Below are 15,214 nucleotides of genomic sequence, written 5' to 3'. Positions count from 1 at the left end.
TCAGGTCTAGGAGCCAAACTAGTATCTGGGGTCTTTCTTTTCTGATCATTGGGGCCTCCGCCCCTACCGAATCCTGAGAAGGGAGGTCCCGTCCTCCTCATATCTCTCCTGGCTGCATTATCACGCCAGATCTTATTCTCAGCACCCTCTGTAGTAAGGGCTCTCTCCACTACCTGAGCATAAGTTGTCACTCCAGGTACAGTGGTAATTCTGACATCCCGGGCTATCATAGGTTGTAGCCCCTGAAGGAATCTTTCCTTCCTTGTCCCATCAGTGGGCACCAAGTCTGGAGCAAACTTGGCTAATCTGTCGAATTTTAGGGCATACTCAGTCACTGACATATTCCCTTGCAAAAGTTTACTAAATTCCTCGGCCTTTGCAGCTTTGACGGCCTCATTGTAATACTTTTCATTGAAGAGGGTTTTAAACTCTTCCCAACCAATTGTAGTTACATCTCTAGTATGGGACACCACCTCCCACTAGATTCGGGCATCCTCCCGAAACATGTACGTGGCACAAGCCACTCTTTCATTATCCACAACTCTCATGAAGTCCAAGATGGACGTAATCATAGCCATCCACTGCTCTGCCTTAAGTGGATCTGCGCCACCCTCGAATACCGGAGGGTGTTGCTTCCTAAACCGCTCATATACCAATTCCCAACGGTTCTCCAACTCTGCCTGTTGTTGTACGGCCGGTACTGAAGCAGCAGATGGGGCCCCTGAAGCAGCGTTCCCAGCTGGAACCTGTTGTTGCCTCAATCATAGTATCTCCTCATTCTGCCTCTGTAGTTGAGCTTGTAAGTCTGCAAGCACCTGTTGCCAGTTCTCAGGGGCTGGCAGAGGGTTCTGACCCTGATCATTACTTTCGGCCTGATTTCCAGCGCTGGCTGGCTTATTAGATTGCCCTGGAAGCATACTTCCAAGTCTATCTGCAATCAATGACTCAGCTTATCAGGCAATAATAACAGTATCTCACATCAACCCATGGTTCAAAACCGATCGAATAAGTATCCACATGCATTGACAATGCTGATAAGCATCCCAATAATTCACACTCAGTAATCATGCTAATAAGCAAAGGAATTCATGGCATCATCTAAACAAAATGCTAATAAGCATGTTCTTTGGCATGCATAACCACTTAACAATGTTAATAAACATTTTTCCTTAAGCATGCTACGGCGCTAATAAGCATCCTCTATCCAGGGTACACATACAACAACGCTAATAAGCGTTTCTGACATTTATCAAGTTTAATGACGCTAATAAGCAATCCTACAACATTTACTAATATCTATCGCGCTAATAAACACGTTCTCAATTTACATGCAGTAGTCAAGGGCCAGGCCCTATCAGAATAACTCATGCTTCTTATTCAGACTAGCAGATAAAGCACACATAATTCATTTAAACATATATACACATAATTACATTGATAGTTACCCAACCCTGAGTCGAGCTTGTCTTTAGCAGTGAATGTACATGCCCAGTCCAACATCAGGAACCCTTAAACCTTGGCTGCTCTGATACCACATTGTAACGCCCTGCTAATTACGGTCCATTACCAGGTGTGTTTTGAAACCAGTGCCGGACTTGCTAACAAGTCATTTGGACTAAACATGTGATTAAGCCACTAAGGTTTGGGTATTAAAAACTTTTGATCATTTCATAAACATTTCCATTAAGTTAATAACCAGTTCTTTACATGGGATCCCAAAAACATTAGTTTAAAAGACTGTTACAAAACTCAGATTACACATTAAGCCGTCCTAAGCGGCAAAAGTTGGGTTTAACCCTAGTTCCTCTGAGCATCTCGGCCGTGGTGGTCGAGCAGACTGCATATGTACATACCACTGCTAATGCCCTTCGACTCAAGGTTGGTTGAGTTTCTCTTTACCTTTACCTGCACCACAAAGCACCTGCGAGCCAGAAGACTCAGCAAGAAAACATAATCAACAATTCAGTGAATAAAACAACCATCAAACAGTAATAATTGAATCCAGCGCATTCATTAAACTCAATTGGAGACTATAGAGTCACACAAGTGCATGTCGCACTCTCTTTAAAGTTGTTGGCATCCGAGCCAGTCAAGTGCATGTCGCACTCCCAGGGTGGCCCAGCCATGGTGGGCTGCACTCCACGTGCATAATGCCAATCTTAGTTCATAAACTAAGTTCCTTATGTCCTTGACTTATAAGTCAAGCAACCACGTGCCTCCAACTTATAAGTTGAAGCCTTGGGATTTCCAATTGTTAAGAATCTCCCAGAGCCCATCATATTCTCAACTAATAAGTTGATCCCCACTTAACATCCTATTAATACCCTAGTTTATAAACTAAGCTTCACAGTCATAACGGACAGTCTCATGTTCCATATAGCATACTTATCAAATAGTCATACAATGCATTATAATACATTCACTCAACAGTCATAAGCATAGTCATAATAATGCAATTTACAGCGTACCTAATCAGACATTCGCAACATAATTATAATCATGTTCATCACCTTAACTAAGCTCTAATCATGCATTCACATAACAGGTGCAGTTTTCTTACATTTGGCCCGAATGCGGGTTACTAGTGACGACCCTCTGAGTACGATCCCCGATTCAAGTCCTTAGCGAAAACCTAGTCACAACCGTGATAAGGAAGTTCCCATTAATAACAAGTAAATAACAACTTCCAGACCAACTCTTAGCCTCCGGGTCATCAAATTCCACTTAACAAGGAAATAGAATCAATCCTGAGCCCAAATGGTTAGGTTCCCAATCTAAAAATCCCATTTAAGCTAAAATTCCCCTTAAGAGCCGCGGCCCCTCACACCCGAGCCGCGGCTCGCCCCTGCATCCGAGCCCTACTGGCTCCAAAATCTTCTTCACAGGCCGCAGCTCACCATAAAAGAGCCGAGGCTCATCACCACGAACCCAGAATTTTCTGGGTTTTCCTTCAACCGAACCCAGCCAAAACTCACTAGATTCCATCCCAACCTTCCAATTAAATCCTCAAAAACAATATACCTCTTTCCAGCAATCAAACCCAACTAAATACTAAATTAAACTCATTAAAACCTCAAAACTCAATTTCCCAATTATCTAACGTGCATCAACACCATAGCTTAAATAAACCAACTAAATTTAATCTTAAAGTTTAGAGTAATTCTTACCTCAAATGGTTGTCTTATGCTCCCAAGCTGCTCCTAGTTTAGTCTTGAACACCAAATTCCCAACCTCCTATGTTTTGCTCTCAATTTTCCAAAGAGAGAAAGAGAGGGAGAGAGCTACGGGAAAGAGAGTTTTCCTTCTTTGTTTTCTTTCTGAATAAGTCTAGATTCCAGCTGCCTAAGTCATATATCCCTTTTACCAAAAAGTCCAAATTGCCCTTCCACCAATTTAAGTCCTTTAATGACCTTAAGGGCAATTCCGTCAATTGCCACTTCCGGTAAATCCTCAAGTGTTTCTCTAAATCCCCAACTTCCACAAAATAGTGACCATTAAATCTTCCATTACCCACTAGTACCCAGTAATATACTAAATCAATAAAATACCCCTAAGCTTACCCCGAGCCAGGTATTAAAACCACGCTGTGACTTTTCAGCTAACTTTCTCATCGGGATCGCCTCTTGTCAAGAGCTCATTGACATATCTTTTACGGGCATTTCTTCCCGACCTAGCGAGGTGTGGCCCTCTGAAAATGGTTACCACATCCTCCCCATCTATCGGGGGAGGTCGGTCATCCCCCCTTGTGTGCGAGGCCATGTTCTGTTGGGCAGGCTATGTAGGAGATGTCCTCTATCCAGCCGACGCTTAGGCCAGATTTCTGTTTCTTACATATTGCCCAAAATATCCTCTCGAGATCAGACCTTCGATCTCGTTCTTCAGTTTTCTGCATTCATCGGTGGTATGACCGACGTCCTTATTGAATCTGTAGAATTTATTGGTATCTCTCTTTGATTTTTGATTTTGCATTGGATCAGATCGTCTAAACGAGACCTGATTTTTTTTTGCAATAAAAATGTTTTCCCGAGTTTCTGTAAGCTTGGTATAAACTATGTAACCTTTTTTCTTTTTCCCCCCGTCTGCCTCCAAGTTATTCCCTTCATTTTTCTTTCTTTTTGAAGGGTTGTCTCCTGAAGGTTGCGACGTTGAGGGGATAGCTGAGGTTGAGGTTGAGTTGACATTCGTTGTTGTAGTTATAACAGGTTGAGGGGTCAGTTTCCCTCACCTCTTCTACATTGATGAATCTCTAAGCCCTATTGTTGAACTCAGTTATTGTCCTTATAGGTTTCCTTTGCATATCGTCCCAAATGGGACTTCTTGGCAATACCCCAGCTCGTACTGCCGTAAGATGACCACTGTCATTGACATTCCAAGCTCATGTCACCTCTATGTTAAACATTGCTAAATATCTTTTCAATGATTCTCCTGACTGTTGTCTAATATTAGTCAAGCTTGAGGCTTCGGGCCTTACACCTACCATGGCCTTGAATTTTTTCTTAAACTCTTTCAGAACTTGTCAAACTAGTTTTTTGGTGGTCCCGTCAACGTGGTTGGAAAAAGCATGCATCTAAGCTCGTACCCGACGTTGCTGGCATGCATTATTGTGTTAAACGTATTCAGATGGTTGTACGGGTCTGAGGTCCCGTCAAAAGGTGCTACGTGGGGTATCTTGAATCCATAAGGAAACAGAGTGTTTGATATATGCAGAGAAAAATGCTCAAGCTCCTCATCGGAGACATTTTCCTTGTCCTTATTTCTCTCCTCTTGAAGGAGTCTGAATGCTCTTTTAAGTTGGTTAATTCTCTCTTGGACTAGATCCACCGGAGGTTGAGCTTGCGCTTGGGATATCTGGTTATTGTTTGTGAAAACTCAAGCTCCCTGCCCCAGTACAGGGTTATACTGATTCCCGTATAATGGCTGCATGGGCTCTTTACGGCTATTCAAATTTGTTCGTAAATCCAGATTTGAAGGGTTAGCTTGCCCCCGATTTTGATTCAAATGATCTCAAAGATCAGTGTTGTTCTCATAATTTCCAATATTCCTGGGTTCGGTGTTGTATACACTCACCGACCTACTGAGGTCCAAACTTCCACTTGTGAAGCTAACATTTCTCTTAGGTTGTTGTGTGGATCAATGGTTGTGTGGATGGTCTTCTACTGACCCTCTCGTTGCAGTTGTTTGTGACCTCGACATATGACTTCCCGCTGGCTGGGATGCCCTGTGTCCTCGGGGAGCTTCTCGTTCACCTCTGTGTCTAGGTCAATCCCTATGGTTTCTATCTCGGCTACCACTCTGAGAGGGTCTTTGGGGTGCTCGTTCCCCCACCCGGCTCCCATTAGGAGCTGGCTTGGGTGCCTCTAGAACTGGAGATGGGTGCCTTATTGGCGATGAAGGATGCCTTATTGGCGAAGGCGGGGGCCTTCCATTGTTGGGTCTGGAAGGTCCGTAATTGCTCTGACTGGCTCTGGGATGTTCTTGACAGGCTCGGGGTTATTATTCCGAGCTATAGAGGGGGCTCGACTATTCCTCGTTCCAGCAGTTACACTCACCGTAGGGTTGCTAGTAGTAGCATTTTGATTATTTATCCCAAGGCGGCCATTGTTGGTATTTTCCCTAGGCCTTGGTTGAGCCTGTTGGGCCTTTTGTTCGCCATTCTGGAGGTCGTACTCCTGCAGGGATGCCCTCTAGTCCTCCGATGATGTGTCTGTGCCTCATTGACTTGCCTAGCCAATTCCACGTTTTGTCATGTGCTTCGGCCAGCTGTTCGCGCAGTCTGCGATTCTCCAATTCCACAATGGGCACATATCTTTCGGGATTGTAGTATAGATCCTCTTCGGGCCTGGGGGTTGGAGCAGATGGCCCCTTGGAGTCGGATGATGCACTTCCTTCATCTGGGCTCTGATCTTCCATGGGCTGCTTCCCAGGCCTTCATGGGTAGTTCTTAGTCTGAGGAGTTCGTTCCTCAGGGATTTGTGGCAATGGTCGCCCACCAGTTCCAAGATTGTTCGTAGTGGTCATTGATGCTATGCAGGAGGCTTTTTATTAAAATAAACAAAGATTTGTTTAATGCTCTCAACGAAAGCACCAAACTGTTGATGCCGTTTTTTGTCAACTTAGATATGAAGAGCACTAAACAATGATGCAAACAAAACAGAAGAATTCACAAGCCTTTTACATGGTTCAACAGTTAAAATTTGCATAGTCCACGAGTCACTATTATTACTTACTACTCTCCCAAAGCTCTTTCAGAAAGCGATTTGGCCGAGGATTCTCTCAATACAATTTGTGTGTCCATACAAATGAAATTCCTCAGACTATTTATAGACTTGGTTGAAAGAATATCTTCCCATTATTTCGAGAAGTTACAATCAAGTATTTAAATTTGAAATCAATACAAATAATGCATTAATTACATAATATCACATGATAATAAGGATTTAATATCTGATAAAAACAAATCCCTAAGGAATAGGGATTTCCTAATAGTTTTTCCGCGTGCAAAATGTGTCGCTGAGCTCGATTGTAGGGCTGATGTGCTTTTGAGACCGATCCAGACTTTGAGCTCGTCATTCTAGTTATCACCTCCTCCTCATCTTGCGATTTTGCCGAACTCACTCCTTGGAGAAGGTCGGTGCCTTCGAGCCTGCAAATCAGGCTCGAACAATGCAACTCATGCTCGAGTGCTAATAAGTAATAGCATATCTAGGATGTCAATTCATACAAGTGTACAACCAACACTTGTTATTTTCGAGCTTACATTTCGAGGCTATTTATTTATTCTCGAAATTTGGATGTAACACCTACGTTAATTCAATCGAAAATGATTGAGAAGAAAAAATGCGTACGATCAGATAAACCGGGAAGAAAATATTGTTTAAAGAAAAATAAAAGCATCGAATTTTGTTTCAAAATTTGATTAAATTTTTAAAAACTAAAAATAAAAATAACATTATCAAACATAGTTTTTAATTTTGATTTCAGATTTTTATTTAAATAAAGAAAAAAATATTTTCCAATGAATGTTGAATGACCCTTATATTTTTTATTTACTTTTTTATTATTTCTCAAAATAATAATAATAAAAAGAGAAATAGCTATAATAGTGCAACATTTAAAAAAAAAATAGGTATATTTACTACAAAAAATTAAGTATAAAAATACAATAATTTGAAGATATTAAGTATATTTATCGCAAAAATAAAATAAATATAAAAATACACTATTTTAAAAATATTAAGTATTTTATGGGCAACTTAATCTTGCATAAATGTCAATTTAAAAAAACACAAATTTTATACTTATGTAGAGACCCAGAGAGAGAGTGACTGAATGAGACAGTGTATCGGAGACCTCATACCCATGAGTCCCGAGGGACATTTATAATACTTGCACTTTAGCGACTTGATACTATTGTATTCCTTTATTTGTCTAATATGACTAATAATTGCCTTTCTTACCATGTTTTAGTTTTTTTTTAGCAAATGTTTGAAAAAGTAATATTAAATAAAACTGTGCTGACGAGACGTAAGCAAAACTAACCAAAGCCACGTGTCCATCTGAAGCTCTCCTCTACCCGGTTAGCCTGCGATTTGGAACTCGCCTGGGTTACGAGTTACGACTCAGACCCGAAGCCGGATCACATTCATGACCAGGGTTCTCCAGTGGAGCCACTCCAAGACTGTAGCTTTACTCTGGTTCCTCTCCGCCATAATCTTCTACTCTCTCTTCCAAATGGCTCTTCTAAATTCTAATTCCGCTTCTTCAGGTCCTTCTTTTCACATTACATTCAGTTTTTCTTTTTCTTTTTTTAATTACTTTTTGGTTTTCGAGAAGATTTTTGTTGAATTTGACCGGAAATGCGTGTGATGATGGACGATTGTGCAGTTTGGTTGGTTTCAAATGAGGATCGGAGGTCGAAGTTGTATGATGGGATGGCTCGGGATTTGGATGAGAAGGGAGCGGCTTTTCTGAATCATGGTGAGACTTCTCAGTCTTTGTCACTTTCGGATATTTTTACTCTCAAGGATGGAACTGTGGAACCTGTTCTTAAGGTAATTAAACTTAATTTAAGGCTTAATTGATTTGTATATTTTGTTTCCTTCTTTGAAATGTCAGTAATGATTTGGGGTATATGATCTTGCTTTGTAGGCAGCTAATCCACCTGTTCGTGCTAATGTTTTGTATCTCAGCCCAGATTACTCAGTGCCTATCTCGTAAGCGTACATATAAATATATGTAAATTCATGTAGTGAATGCCATTGTTTCTGTTTATTTGCTTATAGGATAACTCCACTTTAAGAAAGTACGGAGTTTTATGTATAGAATGATGCCATATCATAGGATATGAGGATTACGTAACTACATTGTTTATTGAATACAATTGTATTTGTTGAGACTTGTGCAGTTTCCCCTTGATCAGATTCTTGAAAAAAAAAGGCTCTTTTTACTATTATGGGATTGCTTCCTCTAGGTGTATGCACATGTATTGAATGATGAAGTCATGTTTTATTTGTTGCAGAGAGACTATAAAACAAATAATTAATCCCTACTTCGACAAATGTAAGCTTTTGTTTTACCAAGCTTATCATTGTTGTCATGGCATAAGTTTTTCACTTTTTTTGAGAACTTGTGTGGAACAATTGATAATGTGTGATCAGAATCCACACAATGAGGATATTTTATTCCTTTTATTTAGTACATCAGTTTTTTGCCTGCTTACACAAATTCTGGTTAGCTATCTGGTTTCAGAACTCAAGTTTGTACCATTTCAGCATGTTTCATGCCTCGCATCATATTGAGCCAGTTCCTGCTACTGAGAATGAGGTTAATTGTCCTCCAGAACCTTTTCATTTATTATTTAAAAAGAAAATGCAAGAATTATGGCGTATTTTTCTATTCTTGTTTGTTTTATTAGATTGAAGCTGAGGCAGCTGCTGTTAGAGATGTTTCGAAGACTCTGTGCCCTTTAAACATTGTTTTAGATAGGGTGGTCTTAACGTCTACAGGTGTGCTTCTAGGGTGCTGGCAGGTTATTTCCTATAACTCATGTACTTATTTGTTTTTGTGTCATTTAGTTTATTGAAACAGAATTTATGATCTTCCTATGCAAATTATATAATTTCTAAGTTTACATGGTTTTCTTGTTTTAAAGACTTCTCATGTTTAATTTGGTATTCTAATTCTGCATCATCAATGACAACAATTTGTGACACGACTGTAATATTCAACTCTTGTTTTTAGAAGCGTTTTTTGCATGAATTGTTGAAATTTGCTACATTATTCAAGCTCTAAATCAATTGTTTGTTTGTATAGGTAGTTTCTGGAACAGATCCAGTAACAATCCGTGCCAAACTGAGAACTGCACTTCCCCATGCACCAGAAAAGCAACTTGTAAGGACCATGTTAACATCTTAATTCTTTTTATAGCAGGTTCTAATTTTTCTTTATACAACTCATTAAGAAACCAAAAAGAGAAAATAGTACAAACCTGTGAATAGCTTGTGAAATACACACATACACAAACACCAATGAATTAAGAATGCTTTCAATAGGTTATGATCAATCATACTAATAGATTTTCTTTGACATTGTTTGTTGCATTCTCTCTCTCTCTCTCTGCAGTTTGAGAGCACTTGTTTTCTTGTTATAATCAGTCTTGTTTTGCTTACAGATTCTCATTTGCTCTCTTTGTACTTCAGCTGTGGTTTGGGGCCACTGTAATTTGAAATGTTTTTCACAAAGTTGTATAACATAGTGTGGTATCCTAAATAAAAGTTCGTACTCAGGCTCTTATTTAATATACTTTCTAAGATTTTATTATTATGGCCTCGTAAAGTAATATAATGCTCAACTGAGATACATGCTGTGTTTCTTAATTTGGAAAGTAAAGCTGCAGAGACTGATTATGTTTGTGATATGCTATCTTCTGCCATTTATATTTCTTATGCATGTGGTTTTTATTGATTTACATATCTTTATCTCTGTAGTATGATGCTGCAATTCTTCACACATCATTTGCAAGGCTTCTTGGTCCACCGAAAGCTTCAGCCACGGTAAACACAGGTTTTGAGTTGTGAACATTTGTATAAGTGTCATTACTGCCACTTGAATCCAGCCCAAGTCGTTGGGTATGTGTAGTGTGTAAGAGGGCAAGTTAATTTAACAAATGGGTGATTACTAATTGTTTTTTGTCAACAAAAAAAATAATGGTCATTACTCTGATGTGCTTTATGTGACAAACTAAAGAACAAATTACTATAAAGTCGACCATAATACTAGATTTAGGTGGACAAACTTTGTTGTGCTGTTGTGTATGTGTTTTACTATTCTTATATTTTCTGCTCTTGATACATTCTTGTGATTTATATTATGTTCAGGAAACGCATAATTCAGATCTTGTCAAGTTCTTCCATGAACTAGTTGATCAACTAAACAAGAAACTCCGTGGATTTAAGGTATGCTGTTATTTTCCTTGTAATCCGATTATTTTGTGTTAGGGTTGTTCGATTTAGAATAAGAAAAGGCTAATATATCAATAGTTGTTTAGTACTACCCTTTGAGTGATGTAGGAGGAGCACTCCCAATGGATGCTCCTCTCCATTCTTTAAAATACCACTTCAAAACACATATTTTTCTATTTTACCTCGAACTTTTACATTCCACCATACATCACCTTCTCTATTTTTTTTTCCTCTGTCATTTAAGTACTATATTTTTAAATATTTTCTATTAATTTTAAATATTTTTTTAAACTATCAATAATATCATAATATCTTTTAATATTTATAAAATCTATCCATATATCATATCACAGAATTATATTATAATACTACCCATAAAAAAATAATAATAAAAATTTATTAAAAAATGAAATATAATAATATTATAAAATATAAATAAAACTCATTTACTAGGTATATAACTATATATATAAATATATAAAAAGAGAAAAAAAAAAGTAGAACATATATATATATATATATTTGTGTGTTTGATTTTATGTGTTTGTGAATAATGTAAGAAAGAATATGAAAAATTAATATTATATTTTTATATAGATGAGTTGTGTGTCATAAATATAGCTATGTATTATAGATGAAGGTAAAGTTTTTTTAAAGATAAAGCATCCATTGGAGACTCATTTTAGTATATTTTGGTATAATCTTACCTATTTAGTTATTTTAGATTAGTTATTTTAGATCACCCATTGGGACTGGTCTGTAGTATTTATATTTACTTTATGGTTTATTTTTCTTTGTTCATTTAGCTTTTATTTTAATAAATAGAACAGAGACCTGAAGTTCTCTTCTCTCTATTTGGGGTTTAGTCCCTTGTAATAGATTTGGCTTGATCTGTCTAATCTCACTGCATCATTGAGTATTAAGATTTTCTTAAAAGATACTTTGAACTCGGGCATGCCCATGGTCTATTTTTCACTGCATCATTGAGTTATTAAGATTTTCTTAAAACACAACTCATTTGGCATCTGATATGTACATTCTCTATTTTTCTCCAATATGTAGCATAAAACTGATGGTAATATACATATTTGTAATGTGATAAAGGCTACAGTTTCTGAGCTCTGGTACGTGGAGGAATATGATGTTTTAGCCCTTGCTTTGAATGGAAAAATGAATGTTCGCAAAATTCAGCTTGGCTGCTCCCGAAACTGATGTTTCGAAGTCGAGAGATTTATTCCAATGTATATTCACAAGGTTCACGAGATGATTTATAAGTGATTTACATGAACTTCCTTTTAAATTGTTATATTACCTTCTTTCTGACAATTTTACCCTCTGAGATGTATGATATATCTATAACTATGGTATCTATGAATAATTTAGGTATAATAATAGGGAAATTTCATATTATATGCATAATAACTTTGTAAATTTTTTTAATATGCTACCATAACTTACTATCCCAAATATATGACAATTTCAATTTTTAGACAAAAATATCACTAACATCGAAATTGCATCGACAAAGCATCGTTTGAGATAATAATCAAGTTTTCATGATTGCATCGAAATAGCATCGATTTGGCATCGAAACACCATCGGCATCGATGTACCATCGATTTTGCATCGAAATGGCATCGAAAAATCATCATTTGAGATAATAATCTAGTTTTCATTATTGCATCGAAATAGCATCGATTTTCCATCGAAATACCATCGGCATCGATGTACCATCGATTTTGCATCGAAAAAGCATCATTTGGGATAATAATCAAGTTTTCATGATTGCGTCGAAATAGCATCGATTTGGCATCGAAATACGATCGGCATCGATGTACCATCGATTTTGCATCGAAAAAACATCGTTTGGGATAATAATCAAGTTTTCATGATTGCATCGAAATAGCATCGATTTGGCATCGAAACACCATCGGCATCGATACCAAATCGATGCTACATCGATGCCGATGGTGTTTCGATGCCAAATCGATGCTACATCGATGCTATTTCGATGCAATCATGAAAATTTGATTATTATCTCAAACGATATTTTTTCGATGCCATTTCGATGCAAAATCGATTGTACATCGATGTCAAATCGATGCTTTTTCGATGCCATTTCGATGCAAAATCAATTGTACATCGATGTCAAATCGATGCTACATCGATGCTATTTCGATGCAATCATGAAAACTTGATTATTATTCCAAACGATACTTTTTCGATGCCATTTCGATGCAATTTCGATGTTAGGAGTATTTTTGTCTAAAAAATTGAAATTGTCATATATTTGGGATAGTAAGTTATGGTGGCATATTAAAAAAATTTACAAAGTTATTATGCATATAATATAAAATTTCCCAAATAATATTAGTTACAATTTCTTATTTTATTTTTGAAAATCAACATCATGACTTGTTGTGTATTGTGGGCCTATGACTGGCAATGATGATCTTCACATATTTAAATGGAACAAGAATCAAAGAACTGAAGAAGGTTCATGGAACTGACTTTTTAAAATAAAAAATATATTTATGTGAAGTAATGGTTTGATTTGTTGTCGGGTTAGGGATAGGGCTTGTTAGTAAGGAAGGAAACCTTCTTTACCACTTCAAATTATATCAACCTTTCCATGAACTTGCTCTGCCCCTTCGTGTGAGCCAGGGTAACTAAATAAAGTGATCTAGTTAATTTGGGTTGACCTATTCTTTAAAAAAAAAAATCAAGAGTATAATTTGTGATCTCTCTCTCTCTCTCTCTCTCTCTCTCTCCGTAGATAATAGTGATGAAACCATTATATTATTTAAATAAAATGCATGACGTGACCTGGGGATTGATACATAGAAAAGAAATAGAATAAGAATACAAGTTTGGTAGAAAAGTGATATGGTTTTGGTTTGGTTCTTGCTTGTGGATGCCATGCTTGTGGATGCCACACGCTTCTGTGCATCGTCTTAAAAATTTGAACATTACGTATGGATAACTGTGGCTGCCACACGCCTCCACTCGGACTACAATGTCATCGTTCAAATTCAACCATGCCTACCTGTCCAAGCTACTGCCACCTTGGCCATTTCACACATAATCATATGCTACGTCATTTCCTATATGTAGACTATTTATGGATAATATTGATAACTTTCTAGGCGACATGTTGACGCCTCAATAATATTTATGAAATAAATAATTTTGGATTAATTATCAAATTTAATTTTTGCTTAATTTGAAAATAACACACCTGACATATTTTAGTAAATTTATTTTGTTTGTCTAATAAAAAGTAATAAAAAATAATAATTTTATTGTAGCATGGAATTTTTTACATTTGTAAGGAACAAAACTTTAAAATTACACAAATATTACTTCCTCTCTCTCTCTTGCAGTCAGCAACTCGACCCTCTGTCAAGCATTACCCACGACGAATTTTGGCTGAAACAACATCCAAACTCCACCTCAAACAACAGCAAAACCGCAACCAAAACCTCTCTCACGAAATCCATGACGATTTTGATTCCAAACAACAACCAAACTCGTCTTGAAACAACAACAAAACTATAGAGGATTTCGATATGAAACAACACCCAACTACAGGCGATCTAGATTTGAAAAACAACACCACAACAACGCAGGTCTCGATGTGAAAATGAAACAACATCTACAACCTGATCTCGATCAGAGAAACTGCAACAACAATGACGTACTGTTTGATTTTGGGCTGAAACATTTACAACCAAAAGACAGCAACAACTATGTTGAAAATGGCTAGACACATTCAATTTTTGGGAAAACCAAGACAACTATAAGGTAAGCAACCAAAAAACCCAAAAAAAATTGAAAAAATTAATTAATCAAAATGTTGGGCCCAAAATATTCGGCCCAAAGTTCTTTCCTCATTTACCGAACATTCAAAACAGATCATTTTGGCCTGTAGAAGCTTCGAAGGCAGAAGTCATGGGTCAGAGGCAGTCAGCACCTCTGACTTCCGAATGCATAATTTAAAATCAGCGTGTTTTGGAGGGAAATTCGGTTATCTTTCCTCTACCAATCAAGGGTTTGCCTAAACCAACTAACCACTTTACATTTCTGTTCTATAAATATGAGATTCTTATTCGAACAAAGGGATGATTCACTGACTTAAGCATTGGAGTGTCTTTCTTGCAGGTATCCTCGACGAGTTGAAGGCGATCTTCATCATTGGAACAGTGTCAGAGCATTATCTACCATTGGATCATACCTCCAAATATATAAAGACAAATTGTTGCTTCAACAATTGGCGCCGTCTGTGGGAAACGCCGAACATTTTGGCCTTAGCCACATCGTCGAATTAAGAAATCAAGAACGTTCTTTTTTGCAACCAATATCCTCTCAAACCTTGGAGCCATGCCGCCAAAGGGCAACAGAGTTTCGGGTCCAGTCACCCAGGTCGTCCCACCAGCAGACGTGAGCGACCAGATTGACAGGATGTGTCGCCTGCTGGAAGCTAGCCAGCAGAGATCCGACGAAGCAATTAAAACGTTGACCGAAGCTCAGGCTAGGCTCGAAGCTGAGATCGCTGAGCTGCGCAAATCCGCCGACGCCACATGCAGCACCCAAGCCAACAACAATCTCGACTCTGGTAGACCCAAAGTTCCAATCGACCGCATTAGTTCCCTCAACAAACCACGCACCTCGATAGTGAAGGATCCCAGGGTCTCCCACCACCCTCCCCAACCCATCTTCGTCTTGGGGCTGAAGAACGACGAGCCCCGCTCTGT

At 37.9% G+C, this 15,214-nt stretch overlaps 1 protein-coding gene across 2 annotated transcripts; it reads left to right on the top strand.

The window, feature by feature from the left end:
• Positions 1–7,451: 7,451 nt before the first annotated feature.
• Positions 7,452–11,870, top strand: LOC133830517 (uncharacterized). Of its 2 annotated transcripts, XM_062260507.1 has the most exons (10): positions 7,453–7,765; positions 7,885–8,051; positions 8,149–8,213; positions 8,519–8,559; positions 8,735–8,823; positions 8,915–9,028; positions 9,313–9,390; positions 9,987–10,052; positions 10,377–10,454; positions 11,565–11,870. In XM_062260507.1, exons 1-10 carry the CDS (start codon positions 7,645–7,647, stop codon positions 11,670–11,672), a joined length of 927 nt encoding a protein of 308 aa, XP_062116491.1. In that variant the 5' UTR covers positions 7,453–7,644; the 3' UTR covers positions 11,673–11,870. The 2 variants fall into 2 exon arrangements, with proteins under 2 accessions (XP_062116492.1, XP_062116491.1); XM_062260508.1 differs by lacking the exon at positions 8,519–8,559 and having other exon boundaries at positions 7,452–7,765; positions 8,772–8,823.
• Positions 11,871–15,214: the final 3,344 nt, after the last annotated feature.

The sequence above is a fragment of the Humulus lupulus genome, chromosome 4 (genome assembly GCF_963169125.1).
Source record: "Humulus lupulus chromosome 4, drHumLupu1.1, whole genome shotgun sequence".
NCBI lineage: Eukaryota > Viridiplantae > Streptophyta > Magnoliopsida > Rosales > Cannabaceae > Humulus > Humulus lupulus.
Note: the sequence above shows the minus strand (reverse complement) of the source record. Positions and strands in the feature narration are given on the sequence as shown.

Excerpts from the sequence above, each read along its gene's own strand:
- LOC133830517 (XM_062260507.1), top strand. The coding sequence starts at position 7,645 with ATGACCAGGGTTCTCCAGTGGAGCCACTCCAAGACTGTAGCTTTACTC. Across the intron at positions 7,766-7,884 it reads TTCTAATTCCGCTTCTTCAG|TTTGGTTGGTTTCAAATGAG; the intron begins GTCCTTCTTTTC and ends ACGATTGTGCAG. Across the intron at positions 9,029-9,312 it reads TGCTTCTAGGGTGCTGGCAG|GTAGTTTCTGGAACAGATCC; the intron begins GTTATTTCCTAT and ends TTGTTTGTATAG.